Raw genomic sequence first — 26,684 nt, forward strand, 5'->3', positions numbered from 1 at the left:
TCAGGGGTAGGTTCTTTACCCAGCGGGTGGTGAGGGATTGGAATGCCCTGCCTGCTGCAGTTGTAAATGCGTCTAGTTTGGGGGCGTTTAAGAGATCTCTGGATAGGTTTATGGACGAAAAGGGATTGGTATAGGCTAGTGGGTCATTGTTTTTGTAACTGGTCGGCGCAACATCGTGGGCCGAAGGGCCTGTTCTGCGCTGTAATGTTCTATGTTCTATGTTCATTAGGGCAATCTGTTAGTTTATCCAGGCTGCCCTTTGGCAGCACAAAGATCAGCACTGATGCATTGTAATCTGAGTACGCCACTATCAGCACCCTTTTTAGCCATGTTCACTACCACTTACATTGTTCTTATCTTTTTGTCCATGATATCTTTGTCAATCTCTCCCTATTCTCCATCCAGTCCCTATACTCCCCCGCCCCCCAAAAAGTAGAAATCTCATCCTACATTGTTGGTACCAGTGTTTAAATGCAACCTCTGGCTGTTTACCCTCCCCTTCAGAATGTCTTGCAGTTACTCATGGACATGGACGAGGGAGGCAACCTACAACCCTGGTGTCACGTCTGTAGAAACATCTATCTGCTTCACTGATGGAATCTCCTACCACTATTGTTCTCCATTTCATGGTACCATAGACCTGGCTCTTGCTGCATTCCTTGGAGAAACAGCCTCTCCCAACAGTTCAAAATGGAGGGAGATATACCCAAGGGACTTCTGCACTGTCCACTGAGTGCTTTCCTCTATCTGGCAGTCACCCATTTATATTCTGTCTTTACACAGTGGTATGACCATGTGCTATCCACAAAGATCTCATCCTTGCAAATGCTCCATAGTGACTCCAGCCACAATTCCAGCTCTGAAACTTGATTTTGAGTAGTTGCAGCTCAAGACATTCCTGCACACATGGTCACCTAGACACTGAAAGTGCACAAGAGGCAATTCCATATAGTTGAGCTGTCCTGTCATGATGTATCCTTAAATGATTTCCTTTCCTTTTAGAGCATATTAAGGACAACAGAAATACTCACCAGGTCCTATTAACCAAAGCCGCCACTCTTCTTCCTGAGGAAAGGTAGAAAATGAAAGGATCACCTTCCTCATTTCTCTCCAAATTTCAACTTTAGTACTCTACTGCAGGCCAAAACCCCATTCCAGTGCAAACAGAGGCAGTACTTTAAAGTAGCCTAATTTTATACTCAACTGAATCTAACCTCTGGAAGTCTTTTAAGCCATCTATCTAATTAACTAGTTGCAACTGCAAGCAGAACTTTATTTAAGGCCCTATTTTAAGGCTGGACATAAACTCATCCTTCCAACCCAAATTAAAGAAAGACTTGACTACCATTTGGTAGGAAGAATAGAAAAACAAAAAGGTTAGCATGCACGTGCTGCTAGTAATTAGGAAGATAAATGAAATGTTGAACTTTATTGCAAAAGGGTGAAGTATAAAAGTAGGGAAGTCTTGCTACAACCATCTTTATAGTACATTGGTGTATTGTGCAGAGTTTTTGTCTACTTAAGGAAGGATATACTTGTATTGGAAACAGTTCAGGAAAGATTCACTAGGCTGACTCCTGGTATAAAGGGTTTAGCATATAAGGAAAGGTTGAGTAGGTTAGGCCTATAGCCTCGGGAATTTAGAAGAATGAGAGGTGATCTTACTGAAACATAAAATTCTGAGGGGCTTGGCATGGTAAAGATGGAGAGGATGCTTTCTCTTGTGGGGAGAATCAAGAACTAGAGGGCATAGTTCAAAAATAATGGGTCTCTGATTTAAGACTGAGAAAGAATTTATTCTGAGGGTTATTAGTCTTTGGAATTCTCTTTTGCTGAGAGCAGTGGAGAATGGTGTATGTATTTATTCAAAGCTGAGTTAAACAGCCTTTAGATCGACAAGGGTTATGGGGTCAGGCAAGAGTTTGATTTCATCCTTAACTCCATCAGTCATAATGTTATTGAATGAGAAGGCTTGGTAAGCCAAATAGCCTACATCTACTCCTATTATGGTCTGCCAGATGTGCTTCAGCAACCCATCAAAGGCTCCTTCGACTGCACTTTCCAACCTTGCAATTTCTGCAACTTGGAAGGGCCAGGGCAGCAAAGGCTGAGATTACCACCTTCAAGATCTGATTTGGATGTTGCTGCTCCTTCCCTGTCACTGGGTCAAATGCTGGAATTCTCCAACAGGACTCTATATGTATCTACACCATGGATATTAGAGCTTCAAGAAACTTGCCACCACCTTATCCAGGGTAATAAATGAGGGGCAATAAATGCTTGAATTCCCAGCAATGCTCACATCCTTCAAATGAATTTTAAGAAGTCCTCTGTATATCACTAAACTCAGTAAGAAGTCTCACAACACCAGGTTAAAGTCCAACAGGTTTATTTGGTAGCAAAAGCCACTAGATTTCAGAGCGCTGTTTCTTCGTCACGTAAGTGGGAGTTCGGTTCACAAACAGGGCATATAAAGACACAAACTCAATTTACAAAATAACAGTTGGAATGCGAGTCTTTACAGGTAATCAAGTCTTAAAGGCACAGACAACGTGAATGGAGAGAGGGTTAAGCACAGGTTAAAGAGATGTGTATTCATTCCAGCTGGGACAGTTAGATTTTGCAAGCCCAGGCAAGTCATGGGAGTTTCAGATAGTGTGACGTGAACCCAGGATCCCAGTTGAGGCCGCCCTTGTGTGTGGAATTTGGCTATCAGTCTCTGTTCAGCCACTCTGCGTTGTCATGGGCTGTGAAGGCTGCCTTGGAGAATGCTTACCCAAAGATCAGAGGCCGAATACCCGTGACTGCTGAAGTGTTCCCCAACAGGAAGGGAACACTCCTGCCTGGTGATTGTGGAGTGGTGTTCATTCATCTGTTGTCATAGCGTCTGCACGGTCCCCAATGTACCTTGCCTCGGGACATCCTTTCCTGCAGCGTATCAGGTAGGCAATGTTGGCTGAGTTGCAAGAGTATTGTGCATCTAGTGGATTGTTCTCATGTTAGAAAATGGCATCCGTGTCGATGATCCGGCACGCCTTGGAGAGGTGTGGCAGGGTTGTGTGGTGTTGTGGTCACTGTTCTCCTGAAGGCTGGCTTAGAGATTTAACCTGGTGTTGTGAGACTTCTTAGTGTTTACCCCAGTCCAATGCTGGCATCGCCACACTATCACTAAACTAACAGTGTGTAAATGTAATAAAGCTGTCTGTTTGAGTGGACGGTAAATATTGGTGCAGACTGGTTCAGATAAATAACCTGTTTCTATATTCTAACTTCTATATATTTTTATTACCAAACTCAGGAGCACTGCATTCAATACTACCAAAGCCCATTACACCCCCACCTTGGTGTGCTTATCATCCAGCACCTGTATCCATCCTGGTAAATTTCACGAGCCATCTTGTTACATATTTTGTAAGCTAAGATAAATTCAATACTTAAAGAAATATGTCAGAATTATTTGAAAGCAACTTACAATTTTCATGAAACCATACAATGAAAACTTGCATTTGTGTAGTGCCTTTCCTCTCAGGATGTCTCAAAACAGTTAATATTGATGACATGAGACCAATTTCACTTTTGAAATGCATCAGCCAATTTCTTACACAGCATGTTTCCACAGCAAATGATATAAATGACCGATAATCTGTTTTAATGATGTTGGTTGAGGGATAAATATTGGCCAGGATATTGAATGGTGCTTTAGGATCGTTTACATTCATCTGAGAGGGAAAACAGGGTCTAGCTTTAATGCTTATCCTCAAGCCTCATATTGCAGCACTCCTTCAGTCCTGCACTGAAGTGTCAACCTAGATTATGTATTGAAGTCTTTTGAATGAGGTTTGAAGCCATAACCTTTTGATTCAGAAGCATGAGTGCTACAAAGGAAGCAAGGGTGTCACTTAATAAAATCGTAGCTAATAGGCAAACTGGAAGGGAACGGAGAAGACTGAAACAGTGGTCCATGAACTAGCCTGTAGTACAGGAAAGGAAATGCCTGAAATCTTACAATGGATTTTAGGAGATTTTACAGTGACTGTACTGTAAAACATTTAATTGGCTGAGACATTTTTAAATGCACCAAGGTCATAATAACTTGCATTTGTACAGAAAATATTATTTTAATATTTTTCAGTCTTTCTGAAATGCTCCATAACTTATCACATGGAAGACAACATAGCATCCAGTATAGTCTGGACAACTGAAACACAAGCCTGTAAATATAGTGTCAGTTACTCTGCATTTATATCTGAATTGGCAATTTCTCACTACAAGCCCTACCATCTTCTACTACTTGTTCTATTGTTAGCCATTTAATAGTCTGGCCTATTGTCCTTATCTTCCCCATAGGTAGCCAGGCTTTAAAATTATTAGAGATTAAGTTGGAACATTGTTCCATGCTGCACATTGGAACATAAGAAAAAAGAAATAGGAGCAGGAGTAGACCATTTGACCCTTTGAACCAACTCTGCAATTCAACAAAATCATGGTTATCTGATTGTGGCTTAACTCCACTTTTCTGTCTGATCCCATAACTCATTGCTCCCTTGCGGATCAAAAATCAATCAATTCAGCCTTGAATATATTGAATGATTCTTTGTCCGCTTCTGTGTGGGATAGAGAATTCCAAAGGTTAGCTACCCTTTCAGACATCTTAAATAGGAAATCCCTTCTTTTGAAACTGTATCCCCTAGTTCTAGATTCCACAAAGAAAAAAGTTACCTCAGTATCTATCCACCCTGTGCAACCGTTCAGAATCTTAAATGTTTCAATAAGAGCACCTCTCATTCTTCTAAACTCTGGTGAGCGTAGGTCCAACCTGCTCAACCTTCCCTCTGTCATCCCAAGAATCAACCTAGTGAAATACCTTTGAACTGCCTCCAATGCAAGTATATCTGTCCTTAAACATGGAAACCAAAATTGTACAATACTCAGAGCTCTCACATAATGTAAAGCTGTAGCAAGACTTTCCCACTTCAATACTCCGTACCCTTTAAAATAAAGACTAATGTTCCAACATTCCTGTTCTAGCATGTATCTCCTCAATTGTCCTGACCTGTGGCTAGACATCTTGCCAGCTTCTTATCTCTTGGCAATGTAACTAGCCTGTGAAAGTCTTGTCACAAAAACTGCTGAAGTCTTGATGCCAAGAATTTCAGACAGACTTTCAGGTTAATGTCTGCTACTCAATTCCCATGACCCACAGAAACCACAGATCAATACTCCTTCCTTTATTTCTATTTTCACTTTCATTAAGTTCTAAATGTATATTCTTTATCTGCTTGGAATTTCAATTGACCAATCTGCTTCTCATGCTTGTTCTTAATCCCTGTTTTAGAGATATTGTTCTCAGTCTAAATTGTAAGTTTTAAAACTGTACAAATCACCAACAATAGCTATTGTAACCAGGAGAAATTTCTTCACACAGAGTTATTGGAACATGGATTGCTTTGCCACAGAAAGTACTTGAAACAAAGACCATTGAGTCTTTCAGAGGAAAATTGGATAAATATTTGAAGCTGTGGAAGATACAAGGCTATGGAGAGTGAACTAAGCAATGGGATTTGTTTTGGATTGTTGTAGCAATGAGCCGGCACAAACGATGGCTTCTATCCTTCGGAGCTAGGCTGTGTATTGTGGCTCCTCCCAACTCTGGGGAAAGCCAGAGAAAACTTGGGCAGATAAGATAAAATAAAGAAGATCCTAGAGTGAGTGAAAGACAACAAGTGAGTGACGGAAACAGAAAGCTGAATAGTATCGCAGATGCTGATTTTTATCATCCTTGATAGTTATTAAATATACTCTTTCTATATACACAATTGTATTGGAGCTTGATGTTGATAAATTTAAAGGTATTTTGTCCAATACTTATGAGAATTTTCAAAGTAGTGCCCAAATAATAGTACCTTTAGTCACTTGGGAGAGAAATCTGTCTGTTTTGTTTTGGTGAGTTGGATCTGGGAAAAGCAATTCTCCAAGTCCTGAAGAACAATCAAGGGATAGGATGACTTCATACTTGGTACATTTAGGTAAAATTGTTGCAGATATGTCAGCCATGTCTTTTAACTCGAGTAGGCTCTGCCATGTATGAGGTTTTGCTTAATTGTTCAGCACCATTGAAATTCCCCACCCTGATTACATTGAGACCCATTTTACCCTTAATGTTTTCTCTCACTAATGTTCAACACAGTTTTAATTCATCAGCTGGTGGAGGGTTGTAGTTGGTAATCAGCAAGATGTTCCCTTTCCCTTGTCCTCTTTGACCTGAAGACATGAAACTTCATATTGAGGACTCCAAGGGGCTAACTATATTAAAATGTTGTGCAAGTCTCTCCTTGACCTCTGATGGGTCTGTCCTGATAGTGGGACAGGAAATTCCAGGGATGGTAATTAAAGTATTTGGAACATTGCTGGGCAGATATGATTCCATGAATCTAAGTATCTGTTGCATGACTAGTCTGTGGGATGACTCTCCTAACTTATGTGCCAGTTCCCACATATTCGCAGAGAATTTTTCAGCGTTGACTGAGCTGCTTCCTTATTTTTATCTGTCAAGATTGCTGAATTGCTTCATGATGATGGTTTTATACATTTGATATGGAGGATAGAATTTTTTTTCACACTGTATAAAGGATAAGTTTTGTCAAATTTGTAAAACCTTGCCTTAAGTGTGTTTGTTAAAAATGTGCCACTACAGGTTGAAAAGTGATTGTTAATCAGATATAAAATTTAAGTCATAAAGCATTGAACAATGTGATACATTCGGTAACAAGCCAACCAGTGTGGTAGTTGAGAAAATGGACCACGTCAAGTTGCTTTGAATCTTGTTTGGATTTAAAATTTAGCTGTAATTGTTAGAATGGGTTCATCAATGCTGCTGCGGCACCACTGGAGTACCTTTACTGATTGTTTAACCTTTTCTTCAAATTGAGCTTCATGGAGAGATGTAATTAGTTACATTTTACTCTTATACCTAGTAATTGAAATAGCAAAAACAGGATATAAATTGGACTGAGAAGTTTGGAACACAGACTAGAACCAAAGGCAAAGAAATTAAATCACTGTCAGGTAGCTTTGGGGTGTTCTGTGGCAGGTACACTTAAATGAAATGCACAAATTTGATACTGGGAACCATATATTCATAGATTGCTATGGCTTAGAAGAAGGTTATTTGGCCCATCCAATGTTCTTTTCCTACAGTCTGTTTAAAAAAAAAATCCACTTCAAGTTCTTATCCAATTCTTTTTTGAAAGTGATCATTCAGTATGCTTCCACCGTCCTTTTAGACAGTGTGGTTGAAATCATAACGTGCTGTATGACATTTTTGCTCAGATCACCTTTGATCATTTTGTCAATTACCTTAAATCTGTGTTTCTGTTACTGACCATCCTTCTACTGGAAACAGTTTCTACTTATTTACTCCATGTAATTGGAATACTTTCAAATTTCCTCTTAACATTCTCTGCTTTAAAGAGCACAACATCAGTTTTTCTACTCACCACATAAATGTAATCCCTCAGCATTGTACCATTCGAGTAACAATCTGTCACATCCTCTCCAAGGCCTTGATATCCTCCCTCAAGTGTGGTGTCCAGAATTGAACACGTTATTCCAGTTGCGATCTAACCAGTGTTGTATAGTGTCATACTATAACTTCCTTGCTTTTGTACTCTGTTCTTCTATTTATAGAGACAAGGATCTTGTATACCAGACAACACCTTCCAGTTCCAACTCATTGGAGTTGCCACTGCTTTAGTCTCTTCTCTACCCAAATCTAAGTATAGAACAGAATAAGAAGCCTATTGTGTTTAACAGCAGTTGAGCATTCTGCTTGCAACTGCCTGAATCCACATAGAGGAAAAAATAGTAAGACTGATAGTTGGATGATTTCTCAAATTCCCTGTTGTCTGGGAGGGAAATGTGATCAATGATGTACAATTTGCACGGTGAAAGTAAGACATTGGAGGAACTCTTCAGATAGTTTAAGCAAGTATTCATATCTCTTGATAGTGATTTTTTTTTAATCAAAATAAATACTAGGTAGAAAGCAGTAGTCTGCCCTTTTATCTGCAGTCTTGTATCCAGTTCAGTATCTCAATTCAACACTTTTGAGAAGGTTTGCTATAATACTCAAGTGCACAGTAGATTGACAGTTATACCTGCTGGCATTATAATCACACGAAATATGTAGTAGATTAGGGACCCAGATATGGGAATGTCCCAGGAAATGTCAATATCTCCAGCAAGCATCCAGTGATTGAAGTTTTTTGGCTATGGTGTACCAAAATGCATTATCTGTAACTGTCTGCAATGCAACTTCAATATTTTACCACCAAGGGGAAGATTTAATTGTAGCCAGGGAAACGGCTGAAATGAAATAAGAATACTCTTTCGGGTTTCTCAGGTGGTGAGGATCAATAAAAAAAACTACTCAATCTGGCAGAGTGAAACAACAATTATGATATTATTGAGGCAATCTAAGACCACTGGGCATTCTGTGGCCACAGTCTCAAAGCCATTGACACGAGAAAGATTCTGCATTCGCTACAAAATTGAAAGAAGTGACTTTGAAAATCAAAAACATTAAATCCTGGGTTGGTAAATATTTGGGCGTCCTGTTAAACAGCAAGTAATTAGCACAAGAGATCTCGGCTGCATTTTTCTGAGGCTGTAGGAGACATGCCACTGGATCCAAAAGTGGGGGCAAGATTGGGGCAGCATTTCAGGGTCTGCAGATAAGCAGCCTCAGCAGTGCTAATGCTGGGATTGTACCTAGAAGAAGAAGCATCTGTGGATGTGCACTCTCAAAGTAAGTAGGGTTTGGGGCCAGTCATATAGGGTTTGCCAAGGTATGGTGTGATCATTGAAGATAGGTGGTGCGGATGCCAAGGAGATGATCATTGCTACTGTGGTGCCCCTCTGTGGGCAAAGCAGAGGTGAGAAAACCCCTTTAATTGGCCATCTAAATGACTAAATTGGGCTGCTGGAAGTCAACCATCTGGCACCTTGCCTGCTATAAGCAAAATGGCAGCATGAAGGTGTCAAGTGCCTTCCAATACCTTCCCATGTAATTTTGCCTGCTTTCCCACCTTTCACCCTGTCCCATAGCCCCATAAAATTCCACCCCTAGTTTCTGGATATTTACAAATACAGTATGTTATGGCAGTCAGTCTCATGACAGTATTTTCTCCAGCTCAGGATTATTTCTGTTACAGGTACGATTATTTTGCACTTTGTGAAGCTCCTGCTGTGTTCCAGCATCTTGCACATAATTTGCTTGCTGGTATGATTTGCATCTCTTGCATGATATGTCTGGTCAATGCTGTTGTGTTATCCTCCACAATTCTTCACCGCCTGAAGGATCAGCAGCAAGTGGCCTCCTGCAGAAAACAGAACTCTACTAAAAACAAAAGATCCTAATTCTTGACAAACAAATTAGCATTCTTTTAATGAATTATTTCTCAAGGCATTCTATAAAAGTAACAGCTGTAAATACATGTTGCTCATTTTAGGCCTACAGTAGATATTTTCTTGGATTGTGCCCATTATGATCCAAAATGATTTATACTATCTGTGCAGAGTAATCTGATAGCATGACTTTGGGAGTAACAAATCATTCATTGTTGTGTGTACAGCGCACCCTGACTTATAATATTCTGTGTGCCTACAAGTGCACCTGTCTGCTCATTTGAAAGATAGAACCAATTAACATTTTTAATGTGAAACGGCAAATATATACATATTCTGTGAAAATCCCCTAGTTGCCACATTCCAGTGTCTGCTCAGGTACACAGGGAGAACTTAGCATGGCCAGTGCACCTAACCAGCACATCTTTTGGACTGAGAGGAAACCCATGCAGACATGGGGAAATGTGTGGACTCCACGCTGGGAATTAAACCCAGGTCCCTGGCGCTGTGAGGCAGCACTGCTAACAACTGCCGTTGTGCTGCTGGTAACGGTTATAGTGAATGCTGATTTGGTTCAATTAATTTCTGTAACACTTGTACAAAATAACAAAGCTTTCCCCATTAATAGATGGGATGTACTATTCTTACCAAAAAATTCTAAGAACTTAAACTAGAGGTCATAAGAACATAAGAAATAGGAGCAGGAGTAGGCCATCCAGCCCTTCGAGCCTGCCCCGCCATTCAATAAGATCATGGCTGATCTGTCGCTGCTCAGTTCCACTTTCCCGCCCTCTCCCCATAACCCTTAATCCCCTCTCCTATCAAAAACCCATCAACCAATAGTCCTAAAATAAATCCATTTATGTATTTTCTTGTCCTTTTGTTTCCTTGCTAGATACCAAGCTTAACCTCTGATTATCATTCAACTTAACAGCTTTGAGGAGTGTCCAACTGCGCCACAAACTAGACCAGCTCCCAACACCCAAATGAGAAATCCCTATAACTACGTACTTCTATCTTCAAACAATGAGGTTATCCTGGCAAAGCGGGTGTGGATGTTCACTTAATTAATCTGATTTGGTGTCTCAGAGCTGAAAAATAACTAATAGTAGATTTATCTTTACATGTGACTTCAATTGAAGTGGATGTTACTATTTAAGTTAAATTGCCCCCAAATCCTATTGTGTTAAATAATCAAAAATCCCAAATTTCCACCACTTAAGACTGTTGAATGTCAAACAGTATCTCGGGCGTGATGTTAGTCAAATTATTAGAGATATGCCATTGTTGCAGTGCCTTTGATTGCAATTGCTGTCTCTAGGGCACCACAAGAATCTATTGATGTTGAAGATAAATCTTCATTCATTACCTTACAATTTTGTTGAGCAAGGAAGATATTGAACGTGTGGTACAGGAAGCTAAAAAGTACAAAACTGAAGATGTGAAAAATTTGCTGCCAAAAATGCTTTGGAATCTTACGCTTTCAACATGAAGGTCACAATTGAGGATGAGAAGCTGAAAGGGAAAGTTGAAGATGATGATATGCAGAAGATTTTGGGCACGTAATGAAGTTAGCAGGTGGCTAGATAAGAACCAGGCTGCTGAAGAAGGTAAGTATGAGCACCAACAAAATGAGCTGGAGAAGATCTGCAACCCTACCATCACAAAACTCTATCAGGATGCTGGTGGACCATCAGGTGGCTTTCCTGGTGCTGGCAGTGCTCCTTTTGGTGCAGGTGCACCATCTGGTCCCACAATTGAGGAGGTTGATTAAGAATAAGCAGTTTTAACAATTCTAATAAAATTGATTTGCCAGATTGGATCCAGGAACAGCGCTGGGTTAACAGCAAAATAAACATAAAAGTTTGTGTTTGACATTTGCAAATTAACCTGATGAAGACATTCTGCAACTGAAAAAGAGTAGCTGACAACGCAAAATTTGGATGACTTGATAGAATTCAAATTATTTTCCAAATGAGAGGGGATTTTCCACTAACTACAAAAGCAAAACACTATGGAAGCAGGAGATCTGAAATAAAAACAGAAAATGCTGGAAATACTCTTCAGCTCTGGTAGCATCTGTGGAGAAAGAAACAGAGCGACTAATCTCAGCTGGGATTCCCAACGGCTCGGTGAATCAGGCACAAGGACCCATTGGGGATTGTCAGCAGGTGTCAATTCTATTGCGAGTCTCCTGGTCCACTGCACCTGGCCAGATCAGGTTCTTATTCAGAACGGCCGCGAACCTGGTCAGACCTAATTTGATTGCACATAAATACATCCGAAAGCCTGAATCAACGGCCTCCTGGGATTCTCCTAGCCTCCAGCAGGAAGTCGATTAGTCCTAGTCCAGACCATCATCCAGCCATGGTTGGCGGGGGGGAGGTGGGGGGCGCGGTGGTGAGGAGACAGACAGAGAGAGAAGAGGAGAGTGGGGGCTGGTGGATTTTTGGGGGGGGGGGGGGTGGGGTGGTGGAGAGAGAGGAGGAGAGTGGGGGCTGGTGGATGGGGGGGGAAGAAGAGACCCTTAAAGCACCTATGTTAGAGTCTGCCTTTCTGGATGGGACTCTTGCTGGAACTCTGATTTTGCTGGAACTCTGGCATTAGAGCCTGCTGAGAGAGCAACGCAACAACAGGTTACTGCTGGTTTTGTAGTAGTTCTCAGTTAAGTGGGACCAGGAACCACATCAGAGATTGGAAAGCAAGTTTGGTGGATTGGAGAGGTGGTGATAAGTAGTTCCTTAAGAATAGAATGTGTAGGAGAATTCCAATTATGCCTGACTTCAGATTCAAGTAAGTTAATTAACTTCTTGGTTAGATTTAGCAGGAAAATCTTGAATCTTAGTTTCTATGAATTCAGCTGTTATTGGTGCTGGCTGCCTCTGGACAAATCAAACTTGGAAAAAGGGTATTAAGCAGATGTTAGACACATTACTTATATATACAAAAGGCCTATAATACCTGTTTTCAAGTTGAGAGAATATAATCTCTGCTGGCATGGAGTGCATTTCTGACCTATGTCCTCTACGTTGCCTGACATACATTGCCTTCCAATCAAGCAGTGTCTTGATTTTGTTCTGATCCATGTAGTGACCGATACTTTCTAAAAAGAGATGAATTTCCCAAATGGCTGATAGAAACGAGCCAAAGGGCGAGATTTCACTTTTTAAGACTTTTGCTTTAACAGCCTTTAATGGGTGTTCGAGTCCATTGTCAGAGATTTTATAGCACAGTATTTTGAAGGCAGGGCTATATTCAAAGCTACCATGGATTTATGAAAAGGAAATCATGCTTGACAGATGTACTGGTATTTTTTGAGGGTGAAACTAGTGGTGTTGACCAGGGAGAACCAGTGGATGTGGTTTAGACTTTAGAAGGCTATCAACAATGTTTCACATGGCAGATTACTATGTAAAGTTAAAGCACGTGGGATTGCGGGTAGTGTCTTGAGATGGATATAAAGCTAGATAGCAGACACGAAGCAAAAAGTTGGAATAAATGGGTCTTATTTTGATTTGCAGGCAGTGAATAGTGGGGTACCAGAGGGAAATGTGCAAGGAGCCCATCTGTTCACATTATTTATTAATAATTAGGACAAGGGAACAATGTATTATCTCCAGATTTGCAGATGATACAAAGTTGGATAGGAGGGTGAGCCTTGAGGAGGATGCAGAGATGCTTCAGCATGATTTGGATAGGCTGAATGGCAAATGCAGTGAATAAATGTAATGTTATCCACTTCAGTACCAGAAATGGGTGTAAATTGAGAGTGGTAGATACTCAGATCTTACACTATTCTTGTGCATCAGTAGCTGAAAGTAAGAGTGCAAGTACAGCTGGCAGTTGAGAAGGCAAATAGTATGTTGGCCTTCCTAGCGAGAGGATTTCAGCATAGGAATAGGTGTGTTTTACTGCGATTGTATAAGGCATTAATGAGGCCATGTCTAAAGTATTGTGTGCAGTTTTGGTGTCCTTATCTGAGGAAGGATGTTCTTGCTATGGAGTGTTGCAGTGAAGATTTATTAGACTAAGTCCTGGGATTATGTTGATTAGCATTATATTCATTATTAGAAAGGGTAGATTCAGAAAGAATGTTCCTGATGGTGCGGAGTCCAGAACTAGGGGCCACAGTTTTGACAATATGGGCTAAACCTTTTTGGCTGAGTTGAGAAATTTCTTCACTGAATGGTGAATCTGTGAAATTCACCACACAGTAGTTGAGGCCAAAATGTTTTGTGATGGGCGCCACAGTGGCACAATAGTTAGCACTCACAACGGACTGTACCTTTACAAAGGGAAGGCTGCCTGGAGAATGTGGTTTTTGCGCCACGGTCCTTGTGGTGGTGATGGCAACAGCTTGGAGACCAACACAATGGCCACATTACAATCAGGGAAAGGAGGTGGGTAAACAAATTCATAATAGGTGTGCTGGTGGCAGCCTGAAACAAGCATACATCTAATTTAGGGCAGCACAGTGGCATAGTGGTTAACAGTGCTGCCTCACAGCTTCAGGGATTCAAGTTCAATTCTGGCCTTAAGTGTCTGTCTATGTGGAGTTTTCACATTCTCCCTGTGTCTGTGTGAATTTCCTCCAGGTGTTCCAGTTTCCTCCCACTGTCCAAAGATGTGCGGGTTAGATGAATTGGTCATGGGAAATGTGTGGGGTTATTGGAATAGGGCTTGGGTGAGATGATGTGCCAGAGAGTTGGTGCAGATTTGATGGGCCGAGAGACCTCACCTGCACTGTAGGGATTCTACGATTTCAAGAAGGAATTAGATATAGCCCTTGGGGCTAAAGGGATTAAGTGATGTTTGGGGGGGGGGGTGAAGCCGGGATCAAGGTATTGAATTTGATGATCAGCCGTGATCATAACGAATGGCAGAGCAAGCTTAAAGGGCCAAATGGCCTACTGCTATTTTCTATGTATGTTCCTATGTAAACAGCCTAAAATCAACATACATCAAACAAACAACTAATGCACCAAACTAAAGGAAAAAGTAAGTTCTGCATTAACTAACTTACGCAACAAAACATTTCTTTAAAACACTTAATTTCTAACTGATACGTAGCATCACAGGAACAGTTGCACAATCACTTCCAACTCGCTGGCTGAGGCTCATTTCTCCCCACCACACCAGGTTGGAATTTTCAGCACCCTTTGACAATCGTTCAGCTCAGACTTAGATTTCCAGATACAGTTACCAGCTGCAAGGCACACCTTTATGATTTTCTGTTCTTTAAACCTTCAAGAGTTCCATCTGTTCTGTTCCCTTTCTTTTGATCAGCAACCAAACTCTCACCAACGTCCTATAGCACAAAAAACAGTTCACCTGCTTCCATACAAAGGAATTTCTTTGCCTCTATGTCAAGCAGCACTTGTCCTTCTCTTGTGAGATACTGTTGAAACCGGTACCCCATTCAATGGATTTCTGATTGAGTTTCTCTCTCAATGGCAGCTGGATCACTGGGGCATGTCTCTGAGTTTAGGTGTTTATCATTACTTCACCATCCTGTTTTACAGAACATTTGGTTTCTCCTTAAGTTAAAGGGGATATTTTAAATATAATTGTCCTGTAAATCTCAGCGTTCATGACAGTCTTAAAATTGTCACCTTGTTTTCAAATCACTCTATGGCTTCAGCCCATCTCTAATCTCCTCTAGTTCCACAATCCTTCTAGATATCCATGCTCATCTCATTCCGGCCCTTTTCATTCTGTTTTAATTACTGTACTATTGGTGTCTACTATTACAGTTTTCTAAGCTCTGGAATTCCATCCCTACAGCTCATCACCTTGCTTCCCTTCTTTAAGACATCAGCTTCTTTGCAAAGTGTCTTCACCTACACAACAAACTTTCTCCTAGCTTCAGCATTCTTGTTCCACCTGGAACCCTCCTTTTTTGCCTCCTTCCTTCCTTCTGTAGATCTTTTCATTGAGAACTACTGGCATGATACCTATCATCTCAAATTCTCTGTTCCCTTCACTCATATCAACTCTGAATTTGTAGCAATCCATTCTTTAAGTCAATTTCTAATATTGTCATCAAACCTCTTGACAAGGATGGTGCTTTTGTTTTTAGGTAGAAGCCTAGCTGATAACCTAACAGGCTGAACGGCAACTCTCTGACATCCTTTCCTACTTCCTTCAGAACGAGATCCCATCAAAAAATATTAAACCATTGTTTCCAAGGCTATCACTGACCTCATCTTATATGGAAATTTTCCATTCCTGGCCTTCATTTTCATTTCTCACCAATCTCTCACAGCTGGCTTTTAGTTTCTTCTCAAGATCTGTAAACAGGACTGTCCTTATAGGAACATATTTTCAGCCTGTTTTTACTCTATACAACTGATTTTTTTTTTCATCTCAACTCTTCTCCATGTCATGGAGTGATCATGTGAACGTCTTCTGAAAGGGGCCACATCCACACAGTAAGTCTCTGAATACACATGTTCATTTTCTCTATACCTTCTTTCTTCTCTCTGCCCCCCCCCTCCCCATGAGGAAAGTTGAGGGCCCCCATTTCTTCCTTTTGAAAGACCCAAACAGCCCCTATCCTCTTCAGTGATTGAACTCATTCTCCCGTTGAACAATTTCTCTTTTAACTCCACTCGCTTTCGACAAATGAAAGCTGTTACGGAAATCTGTATGGATTCTAGCCATGCTTGCCTTTTCATGGGATATGTTCAATTTTCTTTCCTCCAGTGCTAATCAGATCCTCTGCCTCACTACTTTTTCCATGCATTTTGGTGACTGAATCAGTGCTGTTTCTTCTATAACCATAAACTGAAAAATGTAATCAACTTTGCTTCGGATTTCCGCTCTTGCCTCACCCTCAAATTATTTGTCTCTGACTCACTCTTCCCTCCATTTTCTTGACTTTAGTATCTGCATTCTTAGAGAAAGGAAATTGACCTAGTAACTTCCACAGTTACCTTCCCACTGCCAGGAAAGATTTGATCCCATTCTCTAAGTTCCTTTATTCCTGTTGTATCTATTTTGACAATGCAACCTTCTGTACAATGCTTAAATAATTCTACATGCTTAATTAGTTACTCATTTATACCAAATAAATCAGGGAAACAGGTACCCATGAATGAAACACACCTGTGAATGTACCCATCAATGAATCCCAGTTTGCAGAATTAAAGATTGGGCTGAACTGAATAAGAACATAAGAACATAAGAAATAGGAGCAGGAGTAGGCCATCTAGCCCTTCGAGCCTGCCCCGCCATTCAATAAGATCATGGCTGATCTGTCGTGGCTCAGTTCCACTTTCCCGCCCTCTCCCCATAACCCTTAATCCCTTCTCTTATCAAAAACCCATCAACCCGCTTCTTAAAAATATTTAGCGAGGCAGCCTCCACCACTTCAACGGGCAGAGAATTCCAGAGATTCACCACCCTTTGAGTGAAGAAGTTCCTCCTCAACTCCGTTCTAAACCGCCTCCCCTTTATCTTGAGGCTGTGCCCCCTAGTCCTACTGTCTTTTTTGAGCGGGAAGAGTCTCTCCACCTCTATCCTATCCATCCCATTCATCATCTTATACGTCTCAATGAGATCTCCCCTCATTCTTCTAAACTCTAACGAGTACAAGCCTAGTTTATTCAGCCTCTCCTCATAGCTCAATCCCCTCAACTCCGGTATCAGCCTAGTAAACCTCCTCTGCACTCCCTCCAGGGCCAAAATATCCTTGCGCAGGTGCGGCGCCCAAAACTGCACACAGTACTCCAGCTGCGGCCTCACCAATGCCCTATACAGCTGCAGCAAGACCTCCCTACTTTTATATTCAATCCCCCTCGCTATGAAGGCCAGCATCCCATTCGCCTTCCTGACCACCTGCTGCACCTGCAAGCTGGGTTTTTGCGATTCATGCACAAGGACCCCGAGGTTTATAACAAATATTTATAACAAAAAAAAATTGGGGCATATATTTCAACAACACATTGAGTTAGAAAATTTCATTTTCACTTCTGACTGGATAATTTCAAATCTAGCATACATTGATGGAATGGAGTCTCCTCACTTTATAAGCAGTGAGGCCTTTCTGCAATTTTAATTGACTTCCTCATTCCAATTGAGTCAATAGCACAAAAGTTTTTTTCCCCTAATTCATTCATGGCATGTGGGCATAGCTGGCTATACCAGCATTTTTTTTTTTTGCTCATCCCTAATTGCTCTTGAAAGGCAGTGGTGTGAACCACTGTAGTGAAGGAACATCCCCTTAGTCAACTACATTGCTGAGGGCCTAAAGTCACATAGAATCATGGAAGCCACACTCTGCAGACGGTGGTCATTTGGCCCATTGAGTCTGTACCAACCCTCTGACAGGGCATCTTACACATGACCATACCCTGTCCTATCCCCATAACCTCGCATATTTATCCCGCTAATCGTCCAATCTATACATCTTGGGACATTGAGGGGCAATTTAGCATAGCTAATCCACCTAACCTGCACATCTTTGGATTGTGGGAGGAAGCCGGAGCTGACACAGGGAGAGCGTGCAAACTTCTCACAGTCACCCAAGGCTGAAGTCGAATTCAGGTCTTTGGCGCTGTAAGGCACCAGTACTTACCATTGTGCTGCCATTTAGATAAGTACGACAGATTTCCTTCCCTGTCGACATTACTGAACCAGATACCTTTTTACAACAATTGACAATGGTTTCAAAGTCATCATTAGACTTTTAATTCCAGATATTTATTGAATTAATATTCCACCACTAGCCATGGTGGGATTGGAACTGAGTCTTGGCGTCTGGATTACCAGTCTAGTGCCACTACAATTATGACACAGCCTCTGCATAATGTGACTACAATTTGACAGTAATTAGATTGAGACGTTTTCCTTGGATTTTTAAAAAATTATGCATTTAATTGTTAATGCAGGTGAAACGAGGATCTACTGAACATGAGTGATGATAAACCTTTTGTTTGTACCGCTCCTGGATGCGGCCAGGTAATACAACACACTTCGATTCCATTTTTGTGTGCGATTTGTATGTTTAAGTGTATGAAGCTGGAAAGTGTAAAAGTAGTTTGGCAGTGTGATTTATTCTCACAGTAAATAGGATAATACAGGGCAAAAATGGTGAAGTTTTCTTGTTTAACATGTTTGAGAGCCTGCAGAAATGGGGCTTTCATGGCAGTGCTTCGAAAACTAGTGACTCTTGCTGCCAAATAAGCCTGTTGGACTTTAACCTGGTGTTGTGCGACTTCTTACTGTGTCTCCTGTCTGTGGCAGTGAGTCTTCTGATTTCTACTGTTGCATGTTTCAACAAAAGGAGTTTACACTTGAGTTAAAACTAAGTAATACCAAGATCATGTTAAAATACTGTTTCTTTTTTGACACCTAGTTTTGGATTCAACTCAAAACAGTTGGGATGGAAATCTTTGATTGTAAGAGTACTGGGGAAATAATTTTTAGTTTGTATGATTTGGCTTCTAACAAGCCTCTTTTCACTCCATAAACTACCCATAGTTCTGGACTAATTGGTGCTTTAATTGTGTCAGTCATAATTTAGTTGGTAGCATCTTTGCCTCTGAATCAGAAAGTTATAGGTTAGGTCCAAATCTAGAAATTATGCACAACAATCTGGACTGATACTCCAATGTTGTTCTGAGCACTGTTGGAACTGCTGTCTTTTTGAGATGCATCCTCTTGTGAACCTAAACAAACCCAATGCAGTATGTCTTGGAAGAACCGGGCATTATTGTCAATGTCCTGGCTAATATTTATCACTTAATCAATATCACAAGAGCAGATTATCTGATTAGTATTATGTGTTTGTGGAAGCTTGTTGAAGCTTGCTGTGCCCTGACCAATATTTATCAATCAATATCACAGAAACACACTATCTGGTCATATCTTGTGTTTGTGGAATATTGCTGTGCACAAATTGGCTGCCATGTTTCCTACCTTGCAACAATATCAATACTTCAGAAAGTACTTAATGGGCTGCAAAATGCCCTGAGATGTCTGGTGATCTTGAAAGGTGCTATATAAATGTAATTCTTTTTAACTGGCAGACCTGTTCAGAGATGCCAGAGCATGACAGATGTGGAAAAGAGGAACACCATGCTTGCTCAGTTTTGAAAATTTGAGCATTATTTTCTTGTCAAAATTATTGAGTTTTCTTTTTTCTGTGCAGAAGGAAAAATATGAAAAAAAATGTAATGTTTACTTATACAAAATTATTAATAGAGCCTATTGATAATACTTGTGGTTTATGATCCAAATAACTGTTGTTGCAGCGCTTCACGAATGAGGATCACTTGGCTGTTCACAAGCACAAACATGAGATGACATTAAAGTTTGGTCCAGCACGTAATGACAGTGTCATAGTGGCTGGTAATTATCTATTTCTTTTCTCTATACTCTGGGATCTAAACTCAAAGGTAATGAAATATTCATTAAATATGTATTTTCAAAAAGGAAGCCTTACTTAAAATATTGCAATATCTCAATACTTTGTACAAAAACGCTTTAATGATTGACTTGTATGGAAAAGGCACTTTTGCAAACAGTGTATTGCGCTTAGCTTAATTATGCAAGTCTTTTCTGCATCAGCATTGTTAACTAAAACTGGTTAAGTATACAGAACGTAAAACCATACCAGGTGTTGCTGTTTTAGTTCCGACATTTTCTGTTATTATTCAGCAGGTAAGGGCGAATCTGTGGGGAGAAAAAGTAGTTAACATTTCAGGTCTGTGAGCTTTCAGTAAGCTGAAGAAAATTAGAAATATTATGGATCATAAATTCCTTGGAATGCCAATCACTTGGGCCAGGCGAGATCCAAGCAACACAGCTGTTCTTGAGGCCCAGTGGCGAGGTGCAGCAGAATTGGATTGAAGGAGGACATGCCCCCTGTTTTATGGCACTAGCTGCCATGAAGCAATTAAATTGAAATGCCTGATTAAAATTGAAAGGGCAGATTTAAATGTCCAATTAAAATTGAAAAGCCAAGGAGAAGGTTAGTGGATGGACATCCACTAGAGAATGTCGCACGTTGGGCGAAAGGTGGGGGCTGTCAAACATCGGGGTCAGAGGGGTGCTGGACATTAAGGTAAGGAGGGGTTCCAACTGGGTTGATGGTGCTGTGTTGGAGCGGCCCTATGGGTTTCTTGTGATTCTACCCATGTGGTTGGGGGAAATCCCATGTGGAGTTGTGGGCTGGATGGCTGGTTGAGAGTTGTTTTGGGGGTCTCTGGGAGTTTGGAGGTATGGGGGTGGGGGGAGCCCCGTTGGTCTTTACAGTATTCACCCAGAAGTTAATGTTTTAATCTCCTAACTGTTTAGGAGTAACTATTGGTATAACACAGATGGAACCATTCGAGTTTTGTGATATCACATTTTTGGATGGTTCACAGTGCAGTTCAATTGCCCAGAAGAAGTTTACACAACTGCTATGCGAGTACTTAACTGTGAGCTACTTTCTTGAGAGATTTCCCAGTACATCTTTAGTGTATCCCCCAAATCTGATGCTGGGGAGCCCAGAAGTTATAATTATAGAGGGAGGGGTGACGAATTACAAGAGGGAAGGTATGTTACAGAGTGGAAAACAGGAGAGAATAAATGGCAAAAAGTGCCATGGTTCAAAAGGTGTGATTATGGATAAAGTAAAGAATGACTGGATAGCAACTGTCTGAATGCAAAGTAGAAGGGATTAAAAAAAAACAAGAAAAATTAAACCATAAAAAAACATAAAGATGGAGGCATAGGTTATGACCTAAAATTATTGACCTCCGTGTTGGGTTCAGAATGCTATAGTGCCCAGTTTCAGTGCTCTTCCTCCATCTTGCATTGAGCTTCGTTACAATACTTTAGCAGGCCAAGGACAGAAGCATCAGAGTGGAAGTAAGGTCGAAAATTGAAATGACAAAGGACAGGAATTTCAGGGTCATGTGGACAACAGAGAGCAGTAGAAAGTCTCAACACCAGTTTAAGTCCAACAGGTTTATTTGAAAGCACGAGCTTTTGGAGTGTCGTTCCTTCAGGTGAAGAAGGAGCGACACTCTGAAAGCTTGTGCTGCTGAATAAAGCTGTTGGACTTTAACCTGGCGTTGTGAGACTTATTACTGTGCTCAACCCAGTCCAGTGCTGGCATCTCCACATCATCACTCTGCAGTACTCTGGAGTACTGTGCGCAGTTCTGGTCGCCTCACTACAGGGAGGATGTGGAAGCTATTGAGAGGGTGCAGAGGAGATTTACAAGGATGTTGCCTGGATTGGGAGGTATGCCTTATGAAGATAGGTTGAGGGAGCTGGGTCTCTTCTCCCTGGAGAGACGAAGGTTGAGAGACGACCTGATAGAGGTTTATAAAATGTTGAGAGGAATAGATAGGGTGGATTCTCGGAGGCTATTTCCCAGGGCTGAAATGGTCGCTACGAGAGGACACAGGTTTAAGGTGCTGGGGAGCAGGTACAGAGGAGATGTCAGGGGTAAGTTTTTCACTCAGAGGGTGGTGAGTGAGTGGAATTGGCTGCCGTCGGTGGTGGTAGAGGCGAACTCGCTGGGTTCTTTTAAAAGACTTCTGGATGAGTATATGGGATTTAATGGGATTGGGGGTTACAGATAGTTCTATGGCCTGGTGGGTATGGATATGATCGGCACAACTTGTGGGTCGAAGGGCCTGTTTGTGCTGTAGTGTTCTATGTTCTATGACAGCAGAGTGAACAAATGCAAAGGGGCTATTGTTTGCATTTGGCCATCATTTGATATCATGACCAGTGGATACAGTTTACTAAACTGAGGGAAGTACAAGTAAATTGGTAAATTGGGAGGGGTGTTTCAGGTCTTTGGGAGAAGGTGAATGGAAGGTTGCAGCTCCTGCGAGGGATGATTTAGGATCGTTGAAAGGTGAGGACGGGAAGATATGTTTGGTGGTGGCATCACACTGGAGGTAGCGTAAATGACGTTGAATACTAAGGCTGGTGGGATGGAAGGTGAGGATGAGGAGAGCCCCATCATGCTTTTGGACAGAAGGGTGGAAGGGGTCAGTGCAGAAATTAGTGAAATATATCTGTGTGGAGAGCCTTGTCAATCCCAATGAGGGAATTTCTCAGTTGAGGAAAATGGAAGGCATACTGAAAGAACGACTGTGGAAATTTGCATCATTTGAATAAATGTGACAAGAGGTGGAGAAACTGGGAGAATGAAGTAGTTCCTGCAAGAAGCAGGGGATGAAGTAGTGTAGTCAAATGTTGTTTGTTAAGGGCACCATCTTGTAACAATGGCTCAGAATGTCCTTTGCATGTCTATCATTCATTTTGTTTCTGAGCACAAAAGTTATTCTTGTCAATATTGTGCCAATACTTTTGCAAAAACCATGAACTATATATTATCTTGGCCTAATGGCAATTACAAATAGTCAGGAATTATGCTGGTTTTCTCATTGCAGTCACTTGGACTCAACATAATTACGCAGTTAAATTAAGGATTTTTTTGAGGAAATAAAACAAGTCAAATTTTGTCAATGACAAACATTTGATTTTCAGGGCTAACTTTTGCTTTTCAAGGGTCTTTATTAGGTGGTGTAGTGAACATCATTAGTAATTGTTTATTTTTTAGGGTTTCCTCCTTTAAGTAGATTAAATAGCACAACTACCAAACAGACTCTAATCACTATTAATAAATCTTTTATTCCTGATGAACGATTCTGGGATTAGGAGGGCTAATGAATGGGAGGGAGTTAGGAGGACAAGAGAGGGTCAGGAGGGCCTTTTGAGCGCAGAGGTTAAATGTATTTGAATTCCTGAATTCCAAATAATTTACTAAAATGTATTTTTAGTTAAAATTGATGTGTGTAAAATTTAGTGTACGTTGAGTGAATAATGTAGGACACTGATTATATCAATGAATAAGTATACGAGAATTTTTTAGGCTGGAACAGTTGGTGCATTTGCCATGGGACTGGCCTGAAATTTGGTCTTCTGTGATTAATTCCAGCAAGTGAAAGTGACTGTATGGCCTCTTGAGACAACCTACCAGTTTTCACAACCAGCTTCGGGTCACTAATGGCTACAGGGGCTCTCATCTAGATTCAGGGTTGGGTAAATAAGCTGCAGGCAAATGAGAGAGTGAAAGTGCAGGCCAATTTTTGCAGCATGGAGAAGTAAGTACTTTTGCTCCTCCTGGCTCCACATTAGCACAAGAAAATACTTAAACTTTCTATTGAGGGTCTCCTCTAGTCCTTAAAGGATTAAACCACAGGATGAATTGGTAAAACTAAAATGCTTGCTCTCTTGGGTTTCTGTTCAATTTTGGAACGGAGTTCTTTGTACTGACATCTTGGGATGAATTTTCCTGTTCCACCCGCCACGGGAATCCTATTGGGCGAGGGGCAGACCATGGAAAGTCCATCTGGTTTCGGGGTGAGTATGGCCGGAACATCCCACCTGCCCATAATCTCTCAATAGTTTATGAAAGGAGCCCAATGCCTACTAAACAAAAGTAACAGGGGACTTGAATATTGTCCAAACTAATGTGCCATTGAAAGATTTGAAATTCATAATTCCATGACTTTGATCATGCCAATATTTATCTGCTTAATTAGTTAATTGATAGGATAAACCATTGGCTTAGATAAGGGCATGAAACAATAAAGTTTCATGACATTCATCGCTATTCCAAGAAATTCTGGACCTTGTAAGTGCAGTTGTCAACTGATAGGCATTCTTATGCTGTATTTGTGCTGTGTAATCTTACACTAAGTTATGGTTCAGAAATAAGTTTTCAAAAATCCAATCTGAATTAGATTAACTTTAAATGTATTTTCACAAATTTAAGTTCTGTTGTAACCCTGCAGAGTGTATTTCCTTATGTTATGTAACAGCTGATTAAGTGCCCAAGTTCCAAAGAAAGATTTGAACAAGCAGCCACAATGATTTGCATATTATCAGGAGGTATCTGAAGTCAGGAGAACATTTCAGACCACTACTGAAGGTTTTAAATATTATATTTAAAACATATCAAAATAAAGAGAAAAGAGAAGTACAACACAGGTAAATGCTCTATGGCCGTCCAAGCCTGTGCTGATCATGATGCCTTAACTAAACTAAAAAAAACCTTCTGCGCTTACTTGGTCCATATCTCTCTATTCCCTCCATACTCATATATCCATCTAAATGCCTCTTAAATATCACTAATGTGCCTGCTTCCACCACCACCTCTGGCAGCATGTTCCAGGCACACAATACTCTGTGAAAAATGTCTCCTGCACATTTCCCTTAAACTCCCCCCCCCCACCCCCTCTCCCTCACCTTGAAATTGTGCCCCTTTGTAGTTGACACTTCCATCCTAGAAAAAAGCCTCTGACTGTCCACCCTGTCTGTGCATCCCATAATTTTGTAGATTTCTACCAGGACTCCCTTCAGCCTCTGTATTTCTAGTAAAAACAATCCTAGTTGTTCAATCTCTTTTCATAGTCAACATTCTCAAGACCAGACAGCATCATGGTGAACCTTCTTTGCACTCTCTCCAAGGCTTCCATGTCCTTCTGGTAGTGTGGTGACCAGAACTGTATGCAGTACTCCAAATGCAGCCTAGATTTTATATAGCTGCATCAGGATTTCCCAACTCTTGTACTCAGTGCCCTGGCTGATGAAGGCAAGCATGCCACATGCCTTCTTAATAGCCTTGGCCTGCTGTGTTGCCACTTTTAGGAAACTGTGGACCTGCACACCCAGATCCCGCTATGTTAATGTTCCTCAGGATTTTGCTATTTACAATATAATTTACACTTAAATTTGATCTTCCAAAATACATCATCTCGCATTTATCTGGATTAAACTCCCATCTATTATTTCTGAGCTCAAGTCTCCAATCTATCTAAGAAAGAAGAACATAATATTTAAAGACACACAAACACCTTTATACAGTTAACAGTATTTCTGTAAACGTTTCATAAAAATAAGTAGAGCTAAACCCCATTTTGATGGCAAACATCCTTATATATTTTTAAGCTATAAAAAAAATTACAGTAGTACTTAAATGTATTGCTGCCATAGGGAAATCTTATACAGACTTTTCCTCCCCTCTCGTTTGACACTGAAAAACCACAGCTTTTTAAAACATTTTTATTCCAGTCTTAAAGTTACAAAGCCAACATGCGGAGTGGACCGAGCTGACCTAAGTCAATCTCCTTGTTTGAGTGGAAAACCAAATTCAAATTGAATCCAATTCATGGTCCCCACAAGACAGACAAACAAGACCTAAGCTAACAAGATAAGGCATCGCACCCTATCTTGGGCTTGGTCCAACGCTTAATCTTAGTCAAAAGGCCGAGAAGCCACAGATTGTATCAAAATCCTTGCAGACAAAAACACTGTTCTGAGAGTAGTGGCAGCTGGTGTTTACGGGTCTGACCCCAGTACATGCTGTCTTGTCAGAATCGCCTCGCCGCAAACTCAGTCTTCAATTCCTCTTTAATTATGTCTTTTATCTTTGATTTTCCACAACAGTTTCTGCAGTCCTTTAGAAGTTCCTTTTCCAGAATTTACCAATCTTTCACATTACTTTATGGCTTTTTAATTATGAAAGTAAACTTACTACTCTGCCCCATCCATTTCCGATCTCTCAATTATAAGAACATAAGAAATAGGAGCAGGTGTAGGCCATCTAGCCCTTCGAGCCTGCCCTGCCATTCAATAAGATCATGGCTGATCTGTCGTGGCTCAGTTCCACTTTCCTGCCCTCTCCCAATAACCCTTGATCCCCTCGCTTATCAAAAACCCATCAACCCGCGTCTTAAAAATATTTAGCGAGGCAGCCTCCACCACTTCAACGGGCAGAGAATTCCAGAGATTCACCACCCTTTGAGTGAAGAAGTTCCTCCTCAACTCTGTTCTAAACCACCCCCCCCCTTTATCTTGAGGCTGTGCCCCCTAGTCCTACTGTCCTTTCTGAGCGGGAAGAGTCTCTCCACATCTATCCTATCCGTCCCATTCATCATCTTATATGTCTCAATGAGACCTCCCCTCATTCTTCTAAACTCTAACGAGTACAAGCCTAGTTTATTCAGCCTCTCCTCATAGCTCAACCCCCTCAACTCCGGTATTAGCCTAGTAAACCTCCTCTGCACTCCCTCCAAGGCCAAAATATCCTTGCGTAAGTGCGGCGACCAAAACTGCGCACAGTACTCCAGCTGCGGCCTCACCAGTGCCCTATACAGCTGCAGCAAGACCTCCCTACTTTTATATTCAATCCCCCTCGCTATGAAGGCCAGCATCCCATTAGCCTTCCTGACCACCTGCTGCACCTGCAGGCTGGGTTTTTG

General features: G+C 41.1%; 1 protein-coding gene across 7 annotated transcripts in view; it reads left to right on the forward strand.

Annotated features, from left to right (window-relative positions):
- The window catches only part of atf2 (activating transcription factor 2), a 144,680-nt gene that overhangs the window by 26,096 nt on the left and 91,900 nt on the right, over window positions 1-26,684 (forward strand). For 6 of the 7 annotated variants that reach the window (XM_080198947.1, XM_080198946.1, XM_080198945.1 and 3 more), the window contains 2 exons: window positions 18,297-18,366; window positions 19,662-19,758. In XM_080198947.1, the coding sequence (XP_080055073.1) occupies window positions 18,319-18,366; window positions 19,662-19,758 (145 nt within the window). In that variant the 5' untranslated portion in view covers window positions 18,297-18,318. Of the gene's footprint in view, window positions 1-13,757; window positions 13,806-18,296; window positions 18,367-19,661; window positions 19,759-26,684 lie in introns of those variants that run through there. The other variant, XM_080198948.1, reaches the window with a different exon arrangement.

Source organism: Carcharhinus amblyrhynchos, chromosome 11 (genome assembly GCF_965287045.1).
Source record: "Carcharhinus amblyrhynchos chromosome 11, sCarAmb.v2.hapA, whole genome shotgun sequence".
NCBI lineage: Eukaryota > Metazoa > Chordata > Chondrichthyes > Carcharhiniformes > Carcharhinidae > Carcharhinus > Carcharhinus amblyrhynchos.